Source organism: Drosophila biarmipes, chromosome X (assembly GCF_025231255.1).
Source record: "Drosophila biarmipes strain raj3 chromosome X, RU_DBia_V1.1, whole genome shotgun sequence".
NCBI classification, from domain to species: Eukaryota; Metazoa; Arthropoda; class Insecta; order Diptera; family Drosophilidae; genus Drosophila; species Drosophila biarmipes.
In genome coordinates, this window is record NC_066611.1 from 26,360,679 (window position 1) to 26,375,605 (window position 14,927).

The 14,927-nt window shown below is 48.7% G+C and overlaps 1 protein-coding gene and 1 long non-coding RNA gene across 2 annotated transcripts in view; one reads left to right on the top strand and one right to left on the bottom strand.

The window, feature by feature from the left end:
- Positions 1-489: 489 nt before the first annotated feature.
- LOC108024133 (hornerin) lies at positions 490-2,422 on the top strand. Its single transcript, XM_017093915.3, has one exon. The coding sequence runs from the start codon at positions 646-648 to the stop codon at positions 2,230-2,232; it is 1,587 nt and encodes a 528-aa protein (XP_016949404.1). The 5' UTR covers positions 490-645; the 3' UTR covers positions 2,233-2,422.
- Positions 2,423-14,345: 11,923 nt separating this feature from the next.
- LOC127011590 (uncharacterized) overlaps positions 14,346-14,927 on the bottom strand; it is a 55,533-nt gene continuing 54,951 nt past the window's right edge. The window contains exon 3 of the long non-coding RNA XR_007764688.1: positions 14,346-14,594. This is a non-coding gene — a long non-coding RNA (uncharacterized LOC127011590). The remainder of the gene's footprint in view (positions 14,595-14,927) is intronic.

A 14,927-nucleotide genomic window follows, 5' to 3' on the forward strand; every position in this document is an offset into this window, starting at 1 on the left:
TCGATTATACGAATTTTTAAAACAGATCATAAATTAGCCTATCAAAGTCTCATAGAAGAATGATCTCAGTGAAAACTGATCCGCAATCGAGACCCTATCACTATCCTTAGTGTTTCAAAGTGTTTTCAAAACAAAATTGTTTGAACGGTAAGGTAACTTTTTACTTTCGCTACTTGTGTTTAATATATCATCATAAACATAATGTGCCAGGGGCTTTATTTTTCTGCGAAGGTTTCTAAATTTAAATAAACTGCGGATTTCGCTTATGAAAGACTTCCAAATCTTTTGAAATTCGGAGGGCAGGACTGTGCCGAGAATTTCAGTGTAGCCTTCGCAAAGTTCTCGGACCTGCTCTACTGTACCCCAGTGGCTCTCCCTTTGTCTCCGACGCATTTCAGAGCTCCAATAGTTGGGCGTTCTTACCGCTGCTCCAGCGCCTCCCGCTGGCGCCGACAAGCGACGACCTTCCGAGCGTATAAAAAGTGCCGGCCGGCGAGCGGTTGTCATCAGTCTCCAAGCATTTGTGGAAGAGCGTGTCCCAGCGAACAATAACCAGAAACACCAAGCGAGTCCCTCCAGCAAAGCATTAGCATTCTTTCGAAACAAAAATACACCATCGAAGGTAAATCCTCGAGAGCAGACGAGATGAGCGAGTTGGCAAAGCAGCAGGAGCAGGATGGGGAGCAGGCTCCCCAGGAGCCGATCGACTTTGACATCGACTTTGAAGAGGTGCCGGTGCCCAAGGACCGGGAGGAGAGAATCCAGGCAAGGTTCTCGGAGAAGCGGTACTCCAAGGCCTTCAAGAAGATGGCCAAAGCCCAGCGCATGCTGGAGCATTCCATCGTCCTGCTGGCCGAGGAGGAGGCCAGGTGCCAGGATAAGCGCTCGAGGAAGGGCAAGAAACAGCAAAAGAAGCAGGCCAAGAAGGAAAAGAAGAAGGCGAAGAAGCTGGCCAAGAAGCAGGCCAAGGAGAGGGAGGAGGAGCGAGAGCGGCAGGGGGCAGCGGAGGAGTCGAACTCCTCCTCCAGCTCCTCTAGTTCCAGTTCGTCCAGCTCCAGTTCCAGCTCGAGCTCCAGCTCCGAGGACGAGATCAACTTCTACAGATACGGATGGCGGCGAAATCCTTGGCGACGAGGACCTCATGGCCACCATGGCTTTGGCCACGGGCTTGGTCACGGATTTGGCCACAAGCATGGCCACAAGCATAGTCATGGGCCGCATCATCATGGCCGCCACCGGCGCCACCACCTGGGACCCCATCACCACTACGGACCCCACCACATGGGACCCCACTTTGGACCCCATTTCGGGCCTCACTTCGGACCGCCCCATCACCCTTTTGACTTCGATTGGAGATTCTACCAGGGACCTTGGCAGGATCAGCGCCAGTTTTTTCGGTCGATGGGCCTGCCGTGGGCCCTGGACAACCGCGCGGCCTGCCGGAGGAGCCGATCTCTGCCTAGATTTGAGCACGAATATCGAGGAGATTTCGGACTCGGATTCGGATTTGGACCCGGATACGGACAGGGAAATGGCCACCCGGGTCGACCGTTTGGCCGTCCAGTAGAAAGATCCTTATCCCTTTCTGGAGGCCCCAGCAAGTCGAGGGGCAGGAGGTCCAGATCTAGTTCCAGCTCTAGTTCCAGCTCTAGCTCTAGCTCTAGCTCCAGTTCTTCTTCCGAGGAGGAGAAGAAAAAGAGGAGGGGTAAGGGAAAGGGCAGGAAGCAGCGCTCCTCCTCAAGCTCTTCTTGGAGCTCCAGCTCTAGTTCGGACAGCCAAGTGGAGAGAAGGCAGGGCCACCGTGGCCATCATTTCGGGCCTCCACATAGGCACCGTCATCATGGAGGTAGCCACTTTGGACCTCATTTCGGGCCCCATCATGGTCCCCGTCGTGGTCCCCATCATGGCCGCCATCAAGGGCCACACCATTGCTTTGGACCGGAGTTTCCCTTTCCCCAAGGGGAACAACCACCCTTTGGAACCCCCGGACCCCATGGACCACATGGACCCCTTGGATCCCACGGTAATCCCGGTCAGTCTTTTGAACCACCAGCCGAGTTCCTTGGCCGTCGTGGACACTCACCATCCCGATCCCGGGAAAGACCAACGTCCGGTGGTGAGGAAAAGTACGAGAAAGGCGGGAACCAAAACTGCTCGGGCAAGGAAAAGAACAAGAAGGGTAAGAAGAAGCACGGAAAACGAGGTCATGGACACAGACACCATCGTGGCTAGGCGAGCACAGGCAGCATGAGATTCCATCGATTCCTTCAATATATCTGTTTAACCTCCCATATCCCATACGTATTCCCCTCCAACCACTATCAATTTTATACCCCGAAAAGCTTTACTATTATGTAGAAACGAAAAACATCTAAAATTATATATCAATTCAAAAATGTTAATAAAACCAAAAACTAAATCAGCACATTGTGTTCTTTATGAAAGGGCTGAGCATTGTGGCACCATTTAAAGTCCAGAGTTTCGTCAACTATTACCCGGTTTAAAATGTATATTCCTCACTACCTGCTGCTTTTGCATTAGCGGGCTGTGTAGCTCTTCTCGCGCCAATAATTATATTATTTAATTATATGTGACCACTCGGTTGAGCGAAGCACGCAAATGACTAAATTGCATTATTAATGCATCGAAAGTGATAAGAGCAGCACAGCCGCAAAAAAGAGGACAAAGGACAAAATAAATGTAATCCAATTTAGACGCTTTAAAATCCTCAAAGCAGGGAAAAACACTTTAATATGAGTAATGGCCGACGAGTAATTAGTCTATTAGTGGAGGGGAAATAAAGTTCTAAAATCGAACAGATGGCGTCTACGGCGTGGGGCTTACGTGTATGACGAATCCCGATAAGATGGGTATTCCTAGAGGTTTTGCCCACTCCAATGACAAGGCCATGACGGTGATAACAGGATTGATAAGTTCATCGATAAGGGCGTAAACATGGACTGGCTCTTTACGATGTTTTGGGTGCCCAACCTGATTAAGTGCCGGTGCTTAGCCGTAGCAAGGTGCCATTCAGCGGCTCGAAGCCTGCGGAAAGTTACTGGGATTTACTAGTACAAGCCCTCGGCAAGCAAGAAATAGGTTTGCATGGACTTCCCTATATGCAGAAATTTCGGGAAGAGTTTGCAGTCAACTGTTCCTAGTTGTCGAGGGGAAGGACTGAGCCGGTTTTAAACATGGCAAACATGGCAACCCCATTTTTTAATACGCTTTGGTATCAGCCGAATGTTTTTACTTACGAATAAATTGTCGAACTTTTTAAAAATATCGCCGATTTATTATAGAACAATACAAAAATCGAACCCTGGCTCAACATCCCTTGCTAGCAAAGTTGTTTCTTGGCACATCTTTACGAAACTAAAAACCACTCTCGCGGAGTGCACCATTGGAATATTTTTAAGGGATGACTCAAACACTCAGTTTCGAACGCTTGCACAAATGAAGTATACCCTCTATACTCTAGGGAGGGGTACCGGCGCTTTTGCTTCAGCTTTCTCCACCTAAAGCACTAAAGAGATCCAAGAACGGGGAACAGTGGTACGCCTTTCAACAGTTAATAGCCAATACAATGCAATAATAATAAAATCGTCAGACAAAAGAAATATATACTCAACACGTAGTCCAAGGAAACCGTGCTCATAGTTCAGTGATGCAGCTCAAGTAAAAGATACACTCTTCACCGCCGATTTCTCCTTCTGCGAAGGCTTAAGAGAGCGCAATACTGGGAACAGCGGTGGGAACACATTCCGAGAACCCTTCCTCGGGACTCCAGAAGCTGTCCCTCACCAATGGGTGGGGGCACGAGGGGATTGCTCCGGTCTGTAGCTTGTCTGACAGATCGGCAGAAGTGGGGCACGAGGGGCACGAGGGGCACGAACAGGAGTTTTCGGGGGTAAGGACCCACTGGAGTGGCGGCACACAGCTGGGAAACGGCTTGCCCGGTAGTTGGCCTGCCTGGTTTAAGTGCTGTTTAATAATGAAACACCGCAACCGATGGCAAGTTCTGGGCGCAGTCCTGACCTCCGCACGGCAGACCAGGAAGTCACAGTCCTGGAAAATACCTTGCGCTCGCCAAACGACCGGCAACAGGTAAGAACGAAAACATAAAATTCTGAGGAACACTTTATACGGTTTTTGGGACAGTGAGACGGACGCAGCCATTGTCCTTTGCTCTTTCGTTGTTGCTCGTTGTTTTTTTGAGTGCGTCGGCAATCGGGAAAGTTTATGTGTTTATGGCACTCATTTTCCCAGTGGCAAGTATGAACAATGGAACAAGTTTTTACTTTTCGCTTGAACTGAAATCAAACCACTTTAGTTGCGATAATTTATAATAAAACGTCCCTCAATGAGAAATCCTTATACGACTGTGCAAGACGTGGGGTCCCCGCCCTGGTTTCACCTTCATTGCCACTTGCAGGTCTTTCAATTTCCCAGAAAAAAGAGCAGATGAAGGGGAAAATAACAACAAGCGAAAAACACAAGCACGGAAAGTGTGGCATGAATAGAGGAAGCTGCCGGAAGTCGATTTTTGAGCGGAAATAATTTTGCCACATGTTGGCAATGTTGAAATAAAAACACGCTCAGGGTAATCTAAAACAAAATCACGCACAGAAAACCGGAGGGAAAGCGGGGAAAATGGCGGCGGGATCGGGGGACGCGGCGCAAATCCTTCCGTCCTTCCGTCCTTCCACTTCCTGTATCTCTCCGTCTGCGATTCAACTTTAAGAGGGTACGCACACATACATACTTTTAAATCATTTTCCTCGTTTTCCTGGGACAGGTGGAAAGAGCCGAGGGGCTTATCTCTGCGTGTGACAGCCGCAGAGGGAAATGCAAAGTTGAGTCGGGAGCTGGATAAGGCGAATCAATCGAATCGAATACTGAAAAGAAGTTCGCACTCGGAACCCCTTGGGAGAAGTATGCTTTGTGTATTCTTCGTAGATCAGTGCAACAAGCAGCAAGGATAACACCGATCACCAGATTGTACTCCTGGGACTTTAGCCGGCCCTTTGAGGGGTAGGGCGAAGTGCACTTGCATGGTATCGGCGGACACTGCAAGTGTTGCAAGGCCGCAGAACGCTGCACGATTCCGCCTTTGTTGGCCCGCTCTGCCCGCTGCGCGGCAGCCGAAAAGTATGCACTCCGCTGCCGGACTGAATGGCATTTCTGCTCCGTAATACACGCAATATCAAGGCGAATAAGCCGAGTTGACAGCAGTGCCAGCAAGGGGTCCGGAGCCCCCACCTTGCTTCCCTTTTTTCGGGCACCCCTCTCGGCTAACTGGCAAACAATGGGCGCCGTAATACCACACAATAGATATTTGTATTTGTCAGGGGCCGGGACAGGGCCAGGGCGTGGGGGACAGGTGCCTGGGTGGCTAGGTGGCTAGGTGGCTAGGTGGCTAGGTGCGAATGCAGATACAAAGAAAGTTATACGAATGTTACGTGAGCGGAGTGCCAGAGCAGTGGCAACTGTAGCAACCGTCCATTGTTACAGCTTCCACTGACCCCGACAGCTCTTCCCTTCGTTGCGAGAGATAACCCTTGGCCCAGTTGCAGCGCATTTCGCATGCAGCTCTTGTCCGGCAACGCAGCTTTTACGGTTTCGCCGGGTTCTCGGTTTCTGGGCGCTGGGCTCCGGCTCTTCCGCCCTCTAAAATTCCAACCTGCAGTTTTCGGTCTTATTTTCACCAGCCGGGCAAGCAAACAAGGGAAAGATAAAGACGGTACGGCGAAGGCAAGACTGAAGAACAAAAAGTGCACTTTGCAAGGACAACGTTGCGTATGCGCGATGCTTAGGGCGCATATTAGACCTGTAATGCACCCGCTACTTTGGTCTTTACCCATTTGCATTTTAACGAGAGGTACCTGGCACTTATATAGGAGAAGGGAAAAGGGATCAGACGTATTAAGTGTACAATTTACTAGGACATCAATGCGTATGCAATAAAATATGATAAGCCACGGAATACAAATATTTAAAGGGCCATTCATTTGTGGTTCTTTTTAGTATTAAATACCGGGTTGTAATGCCGCCACGCTGGGGCAATTTATGGCAATTCAATTGAAGGCGGACCTGCTTTCCTGCTTTCCTGCTTTCCTGCTTTCCTGCTGAAAATCTGCATACGAGATGTGACAAATTGGACGCTATTAAAGCCAATTATTCCGTTTACTTAGCCCGCCCTCGTCTAGCACGCACTGCGACTCGTGTATTTAAATCAGTCTTTATTAAAGTACTTTATGTAAATGAATAAATAGGCGAGTGGCGCAGGGAAGAGGCAGCTGGGGAGGCCTTGAAAGGCGGCTGACTGACAGCCGTCAGAGATGCTTCGCCAGGAGACGGGGATAGTCGGGGTGCTCGGCAGCAGTACACATTTACATAAATATTACGCCGTGCAACACGCCCCCGGCCCTGTGCCCCATTCGTAGGCAAATACACGTGTGTGTGCATTACAATAATACGAAAATTATTTGTAATGTAATTTCAACTTAATAAATGTTCATTTTCACATAAAGCGACAACTCATCTTACTCCGCAGTGGGTAAAGGTGTGGGTACACTGTCAGAAACAGGTTCACAAGCTTGGTGTCAGCCTCTTGAGGAGGTTTGTCGCAACGGTTACCGACGTCACCGATATGGAAATGGCACCAAACACCTTGAGGCAAATTGCCCAATTAAATTTGTAATATTGACCATAGCAATACTGTCTCGCAGGTCGTCTAGTATTGGTCGTGTGTATCTTCAAGTGCTCATGAGATTGCAGAGGCTGGGCGGAGCTGTGGGGGTGGGCAGGAGAAGCCGAAAGCCGAAAGCACGACAGGAAGTAAAGTCGTCGAAAATGAATTTGCATAAACGTATGAAATTTTAATATTTACGACAAATTTTCAACCACTTCCCAAACACCCGCCGCACACGCAGTGAGCACTCGCCCATTCCCGCCTTCCGCCTTTCTTCCTCTCGAGCTGCATACTTCGGGGCGCGCACACGCGAAACTTTCCCAGCCAGCGGACGTTCTGCTACAGCACCTGTGTGGCGATGTACATCTAGGTGACAGTGCTGCCGCCCGGCTGAGGAAGTGGGCGCCGAACGGCGGGAGAAGGCGCCAGAGAAGGGCAAAGGCAAAGGCACTCACCGAGTGTAAACTAAATTGACTTATCGCTGAATTGGGCAATGAGCTCGGGACCTGGGCATGGCACAGCAAATGCGGCTGTTTCCAAATTGGATCCGGGTAGCCTTGATATGGGGCAGAAGTTGTAGGTTAAGTCGAGCTAATGTCGGCCATTTGCGGACTCTGAATTTTAAGAACGCACCTTCAATATTATAATCCCCCACTGACGAATCCTCCATCTCATTCGGTTCTCCGAATTGTGATGCCCCTTATGTTCGTATTATAAAAATATAATTGTGTTACATTTTGCTACACACTTTGCTACTTTAGTTTCAGTTTTTGGCACCAGCCCATTTTCCCGTTTTCCATCGACTCGGGCCGTCCGAATCACCGAGGCGGAACTGCTCCAGTTTGGAGTAATTCGTTTGGTCACACCAGGTGGGCATCCCTCAGAGAAAGCAGCTGGACTTGGACTTGGTGAGATGCCAGGGGACAGCATGTACAGCTCTGGGACGTTTGCCAGAAGTTCGAGGCGGTTGCACTTGCCAGGAATAGCTTCGCTCTCGGGCCAACAATGGCCTTTGTTTATCCGTTCATTAGCAATAAGCCCCGCGGCGATAACGCTGTTCGTCTGCAATTATCGCTGCCATTTCAATAGTGCCCCAAGTCTGCGCCACTCGAACGCTTTGTTTACTCCATCAGTCAGCTTAAATGTTAGTTTAATCGTTTCGGACTTGAGTACGCATATAAGTAGCCAAATGGCTGTCTAAATATTCTCTTTGGAGAATCCCACTCGGACTGAATCGACTTCGTGTTCGAAGCGCTTTTAATGTACTTTTTAATGACTTTTATTGCCCTGGTCAATCGGTTTTCGATTGTTTTCGAAAAACACTACGGACTGGAGCACATTAAATTGCCATTGGGCATGGATAGCATTCGTAATTGACCATTGGCCCCCACTCCCACTCCCACTCCCACTCCCACTCCCCATCCCCACTCCCGACCCCGGACCCCACATCCGACTGCTAAATTGGCCAAAGTAAAAGTTTACTTGGGCGTACCCTTTGATGGAAGCCTTTAAATGTCCCGCAAACTGCCCTTTCTAAGGGGTTTTCAACGTACACTTATTTCCATAGGGCAGTAACTTAACCTAATGTTTTCATAGTGTGAAAAGAACGCCAATTTATTGATTAAGTACGTTTTTACATTTTGTTTCATGACGTCCTAAAAGTCAGCTTCAATCCTCGTTCCTCATTCTTACATGTTGCTATATTTTCAGCGTATCGTCTCCATTCACTTCCTGGCCCGTGGATATTTTTCGAATGCGAGCTGGGGCTCCAAATTTCATTAGATATTGATTGCCAACTTGCAGCCGTGCAACATCAAGTGATCAAAGACCGTCGACAAGTTTTCCGCCCGCTTTTCCGCAGTCGCCGCCGGTTCGAATATTTTCCCATTACCCTTTGACGACTCGTAAATTGATTAAGGCGGAATCAGAGCTCTGGTCATTTACCGAATAAATAAAAAATGGAAAATGCAGTCGTGCTCGTTCGTGTGTAAAATAACTCCAGCGTGTGTGTTCCCAGCTATGATGGCGAGTGGCTCGTGGCAGTATAAAACTTCAATAATTCAGGGATTCGCAGATGGATTAATGGCCCAAAGGAATGCATAATGTGCGGGATATCCAAGGGGAAAACACGGGCTGACTCATCTGGGTTCGATAATAAGGCATGGAACATTTGCATTACCCCTCGCGTTTTCCCTTTGTTTTGCCCTTTATACTTGCCATGCAATTCGCAGGTCCCTCGGTTTTTCGCAGTTTCCGGAGAGTTGACTCCGAGCTAGCGATACTTAATTGTTGATTAATTGTTCGCTTCGGCCGGAGGAACATGACCGCTTAATGGGAGCCTATTGGCAGAGCTTATTATTTATTTACCAGTGAATTACTGTCATATGAGCCATAATAATCACACAGGTCTCGGGAAAGGTGTTCACCACCTTATTATCATTTCATTTATAACCAGCCCTCTTATTAAAAATTGTTTTTCTGCGCATTGAACCCACATTTAATCAACATTTCATTCGAGTATTACATGGATATTTTATTTCATCTGGCTCCCATTTAGCCAGCTTTCTTAGCAACCGAATTAATTTAAACTGGAAACCCTTTCCCCACACCCGAGTGAATTTTCCGGCACTCGCTGGTCGTTTTGCTAACGCCCCTCTTGCCTCTGCAGACCAACTGAGGCAAGGACACGTTACGAGCAAGTACGTTTCACCCGGCACTGGGTTTCCATGGCTGCAGTCTAATCCCGCCGTCGATAAGTCTCTCGGATTCAATTAAAAGCTGCATTGCCAGCCGCAACAAATAAGTAATCAATACAGTCTGCGACACACGAGCGGCGGGAAAAAGGACCCCGCGCGCAGCGACTGTGCGGCCCATGAGTGTAGTGGTGATTGATGCTTAGCACTCGAGCATTTGACCCGGCGACAGCAGATTGCCTTCCGTCCAAGTCGAGTTTGTCCTGGTTTGCCGAGTGCATCGCTCTTTATGCCGTGCATAAATTACGTGCCACCAGCGAGGACTTTTCACTTTGTTGGCTTTGAGAAAAATTGCACAGGCACACAGGCACACAAGCACACAGGCACATAGGCACTCAGACGGACAGACACACATGCGCCATGTGGACAAACTGTTGCTGCCGGCGGGAAAGCAGTTTTCCTGCATTCCCACAGATAAGACAAGCGGCTTATTGTTACATCGCAATTCGAGAAGGGCTACAAAATTGAACAGCTTCTGGGTCCTGGAGGAGTCCGTAACGCTGCTTTGTGGCGGCGTTTCTATGTTCTATTAAAGTGCGTGGCTAGCCAGGGGCTACTTAAATTTAATAAAAGTGTGCTATAAATTAAAAGCCTACGAAGAAACGTGGCAGCACTTAAAGAACAACTCGACGTTTAAAAGTGTCATGAAGCGGATTCCGCTTGCATTGGTTCGTAGTTTCAAGGGGATAGCTTTGTATGTTCAACACACTCCGTAATGCTATTCACCCCTTGCGGTTCCTCAGCATCATATTTTAATATCATATCATCATTATGTGCCTTTGAAAGTACATAGGCTGTGGAAAACTGCGCCCAGCAGCCAGCCCAATCGATTTTCCCGCGGGTGGACACGAGAGTTGGGCACTGAAATCGATTCCATGCATTTACAATGAGCACCACATACCGGGGCACTCGGATGGCATGTTAATTAACTAAACCGTTTTAATGGCTTCTTTCGGGATCGCGGGGGAAGAGGCTCTTGTTTAAATCTTTCCTAAGCCTCCGAGCCGAGCGCATTAAATTGTAATGAGAGGCGGCGCAAAATGCTCATTTTTTCCATTTATTTGCCTTCTCCGGCGGGGCAAGGTCATGGCTTGACAAGCCGCTTAAAACATTAACTTAATATTCCGCTTTTTCCCCTGCTGCGGCCTCAGTAACACAACAAGAAAACAAAGGGACTTGCTCTTAATTATGACTGGGGCTAGACGAGCGAAGTGTTTGAAGTTGCCACTGCCACTGCTGCCTACTAGACCTTCGGGTATCCGGTGGCACAGCCAAATGCCGGCCTCAGACGGAGGAAATCTGATAAGTTGTAATTATTAAATAGTATTGCGCTGTTTGCCACCCAACTTTTTATTTTGCGAAACTCGCTACAAGCATGTGCGATGAAAGTAAGTAGGACAAAATCATTCATCAGATCGTTGAAGTACCTTAATGCGTACTAATCCTCGGGGAGGCCACCCATTAAGGCACTTTCTGGCCAGGACAGGAGTGGGTCCGAATTGATCCCGGAGAGGGGTGGCCTCGCAGACCCGTTATCCGGCAGCGAAGACAACGCCGGCAACAGGACCTGCCGGGAGTGACAGCCACAAGGTGCTGCTCATCCTTGAGTCGGCGATTTAATTGTGCCTCCACCCTTTCGGGCCCTGGGAACAATTGCTCATCGCCTGTGATTATCGGGCCCTTTCGCAATTTGCCGAGCATCGGCGGAACCTTTTAGACAGCCTCCTACTCGAGGGACCTCGTGGTGATCAAACCACTGCCGGCAACCGTCAGGACACAAAGAAGCAGCAGACCAAAAGTCTAGCGAGACGTGCTAATTGCACCCCGAGTTCCACGTTTCGCAAAAGCTGTCAGGCTGCCAAATTACGTTACACATACGCCGCGTTGCCAGACAGAGGCTCCTGCCAGGAGGCGAGCAGAGGCACGGCATCCACTTAATCAGACAATTATGTCGCGCTAATATCGAAGTAAGCTTGAGTTTAATGCTTTTAATTTCGCCCATTCGCAGCACGCGGAAGCCGCGGTTGGAGCCGGCAGTTCCTCACGCCTGCGGGCGAGCACAATACCCTATCTGGTGGACACGGGTTTTTGACTTAACGAATCAAGCTTACAAAATACATATAAATACATTGTTCAGGTCCCTTGTGACAAGTTAAAAGTTGGTTTTAAGCCGAGCAAGAACACTGGGGATTCTGGGAAACCCACGAGATGAAGATGAAAAGGCGCAATTTAAGGAAAAAGGTAATATAAATTCCGAGATTCCGCAGAAAAAGGAGAGTCAAACGCATCTGGCATTCCTTTTCCAGGGTATGGTGTCTGCAAAAAGAGTGCTCGTGGCAGGTGGTCGGCCTTGGGCCTTGGGCCGCCCACCTCCGCAGCAAAATCTGTCAGTCGTCTGTCAGGCGCTTTTTGCTGCAAGTTGCCATGCGCAACGGAAAACCGCTGCTTATGGCGGCTGCAGGGCGATGGGAATGGCGGTTGCGGGGCCCCGGCGAGGAGGGGATAAGCCCAAACGAAACTGCCCTTTGGCGGGGCGGGGTGCGTGGGCTGCGCCATAGTTGGCCGCCACAGGAGCCGCTGCACACGCGGCGTATGCGTTATGCACCCCGCACCCCGCACCCCGCACCCTGCACCCGACCCCTGAAAGCCACATTAAATGTGTGTGTGGGGCGCGCTCTATTGAATTATCTGCTGCCCTCGGTTCCTGCAAAGCAGCCCGGGCTCGCATTAATTTGCTTCAGTTTCAAGGCCGTTGGCCACTGGCCACTGGCCAACCGTCCGCCCGGAAAGTTCCGCTAACCTAATTTATTCGCCGGGCGCCCTTTGTAATTCCACCGGATCGGGCAAACTGTTCGTGATTCCCGCTGAATTATGAATAATTATTCAAGTTGGGAACAGAACAATCCCGCGGCAGTGGTTTACCCTCCACTTCCGATCGGAATTTCATGAGCAATGAAAATACTACAAAGGGAGCAGTGGTCTCACAGTTAATTTGCACTTTGTTCGGGGTGCTAAGGCTAAGAAAATTGCAGTTGTATTCTTATTTACAATATTCCTTCTGGGTTGGATCGATTTGCTTGGTGTCTTGTGTGGCGTACGAGCGCCTCATAGTTTCTGCCTATGAATCGAACCGGAAGCTCTTCCTTTCGCCATATCCTGTGATATTTTCCAAGCCAACAGTTGCATTTGCACTGCAGAACAGGGTTCTGCGCAGCGGGGAAATTACGTGAGGGCGGAGGCGAATGCCTTCCCTTTTCACAGACAAATTCGTTTGCCATTTATACAATTTGTAAGTGCGCCGGGGAGTTGGTCTCATGTGGAGCTGAGCCCCGCTCCTCGGGGGACATTGGCACGCACACAGCGTTAGCAAATGCATAAGCAGACCGCACTCCTGCCGCACATCTTCACATCCCACGCCACATCCCACATGCCCACTTCCCGAATTCCGACACCCACGCAGCACACACGCATAACAATAACCGAGGTAACTAATAGCAAATTGCTCCCATCGTTCACTTTCCCACACCCACCCACGTCCCCATTTGCGGGGCATTCGCTCGTGGCTGGAAGCTGATATACTTCAATCTTGAGAGTATTTATGACACACCCACTCCCCGCGTTCGTTCCCCTAATTACTGCCACTGCTGTGGTAATCATGGTTTAAGCGATAATCTGTCCCACACGAGCAGTCACGCCCACTGGGACTTGGGTGATCAAACCCCTGTCAGAAGTGATGGAACAGTGGGCACTGGGATGTGAACATTTATGTCTTCAGATACAGGGAAATACAAGTGTTTTACCAAAGTCAATGCGGGCCCTCAAAGGGGAGAGCTGCGAGAGGAAGTTCCACCGAAACGGGGTGAAAGCATTTAAAGCAAATATGTTGAATTCAATTTGTAGCGCACACACATTCGCAAGTCCTTACAAGTGCCCCGGGCCGTGTGGGGGGATAGGTGCACGGAGAGAAAAAGGCCGGGAAGGGGCTTGTTTGTTGGTTGTCAAAGAAATACCAATGCGACAAACACACGCATTGTGTGCGGATATTTCGTCACCTTCGCCCCTGAATTGATGAATTGAGGAGGGAATACGGCGGCAAGATGAAAGAGTTGGAATGCCCTGAAGGTTGGCGCTCCGTAAAATTAAAGACTTGATTATTGATAAGCCACGAAACATTCGACATGTTATATGTAGATTCTTTATATTGCACGTTGGGTACGCAAGTCAGCATGCTTAGCTTGATATATGCAGAGGTTACTGTACATAATGATTTGTGATTATGATTGATTTTGAAAATCCATTAAATATAATAAGGGGCAAGTAAGATCATGTGATAATTGTGATATGCTTACAGTAGGAGGTTTTGTACTGGTAAATTGGTACAATCCGTACGGGGTGTAGTCCCTAAAACACTCGCAAACACCGAGTGCCATTGAGGCGGTACTGAGGTGTTCTAGCAGAGTCTTTCAAGGACTCAGCACTTGACACCGGATTTGCAACAATGTGAATGCGGCCTCTTGATGGGACACCTGTCGGTTCGTATGCACGTACAGTTTCCAATCGAATTAACCGACGCCTTTGCCGGAATTGAAACGCACTTTCCGGGCCCTCGGGGCTCCTACGGCTGTCAGGGTTCTTGGCGAATCGCCAGTGGAGCCCCAAAGGCATGTCAATCACAACTGCGTTGCCTGCAACACCCAATACCTGCCAGGATACGAGCATGGTGGCCTTGATTATTTACCAGGTTGGGTCTCTGGGCTTGAAAGTTCACTTTGCTCTGTACATTAAAACTTATAACGAGAGGGGGCCCCTAGAAGGAGGGTTTTCAAAGCGGCATGTTATCAAATAAGCTATCGGTGGGGAAATGCATTTGTACATAATTTGTGAGTACTCACCCGCTTTTGATATGTTGCATATTATTTAATATTAGGATAACTTGTTCTAATTTTCTTTTTGATCCCTTGCAGTATTTTCAATAGCTTTGTCGGGGTTTCTTTGGCACTTCCTCGTCGTCACTTTCAAACTCAGCCCCACATGCTTTTGTGGCTGGCACTGGCACTAGTGTCCTGGGAAAACTTCCTGACCGTAATGCTGATGCTCGGACTGCAGTGCAAAAATGCAATTATAGTGGCACCAGGCGGAAACGGCAACTGCAATGGAAATTGGAAATGCAACTGAAAACTTAGCATTTCAAAGCGTATGAGAGAGTCCCCCGGGCGAAATCCAAAGGACGAAAATTTGACAGTGGAACGTGCTGAGAATTTGGGGTTGCATGTTGCTTTTGTGGCGGAAGTCCGCTTAAAATTCTCGCACAAAAAACTACGGTTCTGATTCGGTTAAAATCAACTGAAACATTTATTTTATAAATCAATGTTTCCGCAGATATAATAGGTAAAAGGCCTGCACCTCAAACCTTGGGAGCTTTACTCGTGAGCACTTAAGGCAAAGAAGAATGGTTTGTGAAAATATTGCCTATTGTAAAG

Bases quoted from the DNA above. Each gene is read 5' to 3' on its own strand.
- LOC108024133 (XM_017093915.3), top strand. From the start codon at position 646: ATGAGCGAGTTGGCAAAGCAGCAGGAGCAGGATGGGGAGCAGGCTCCC.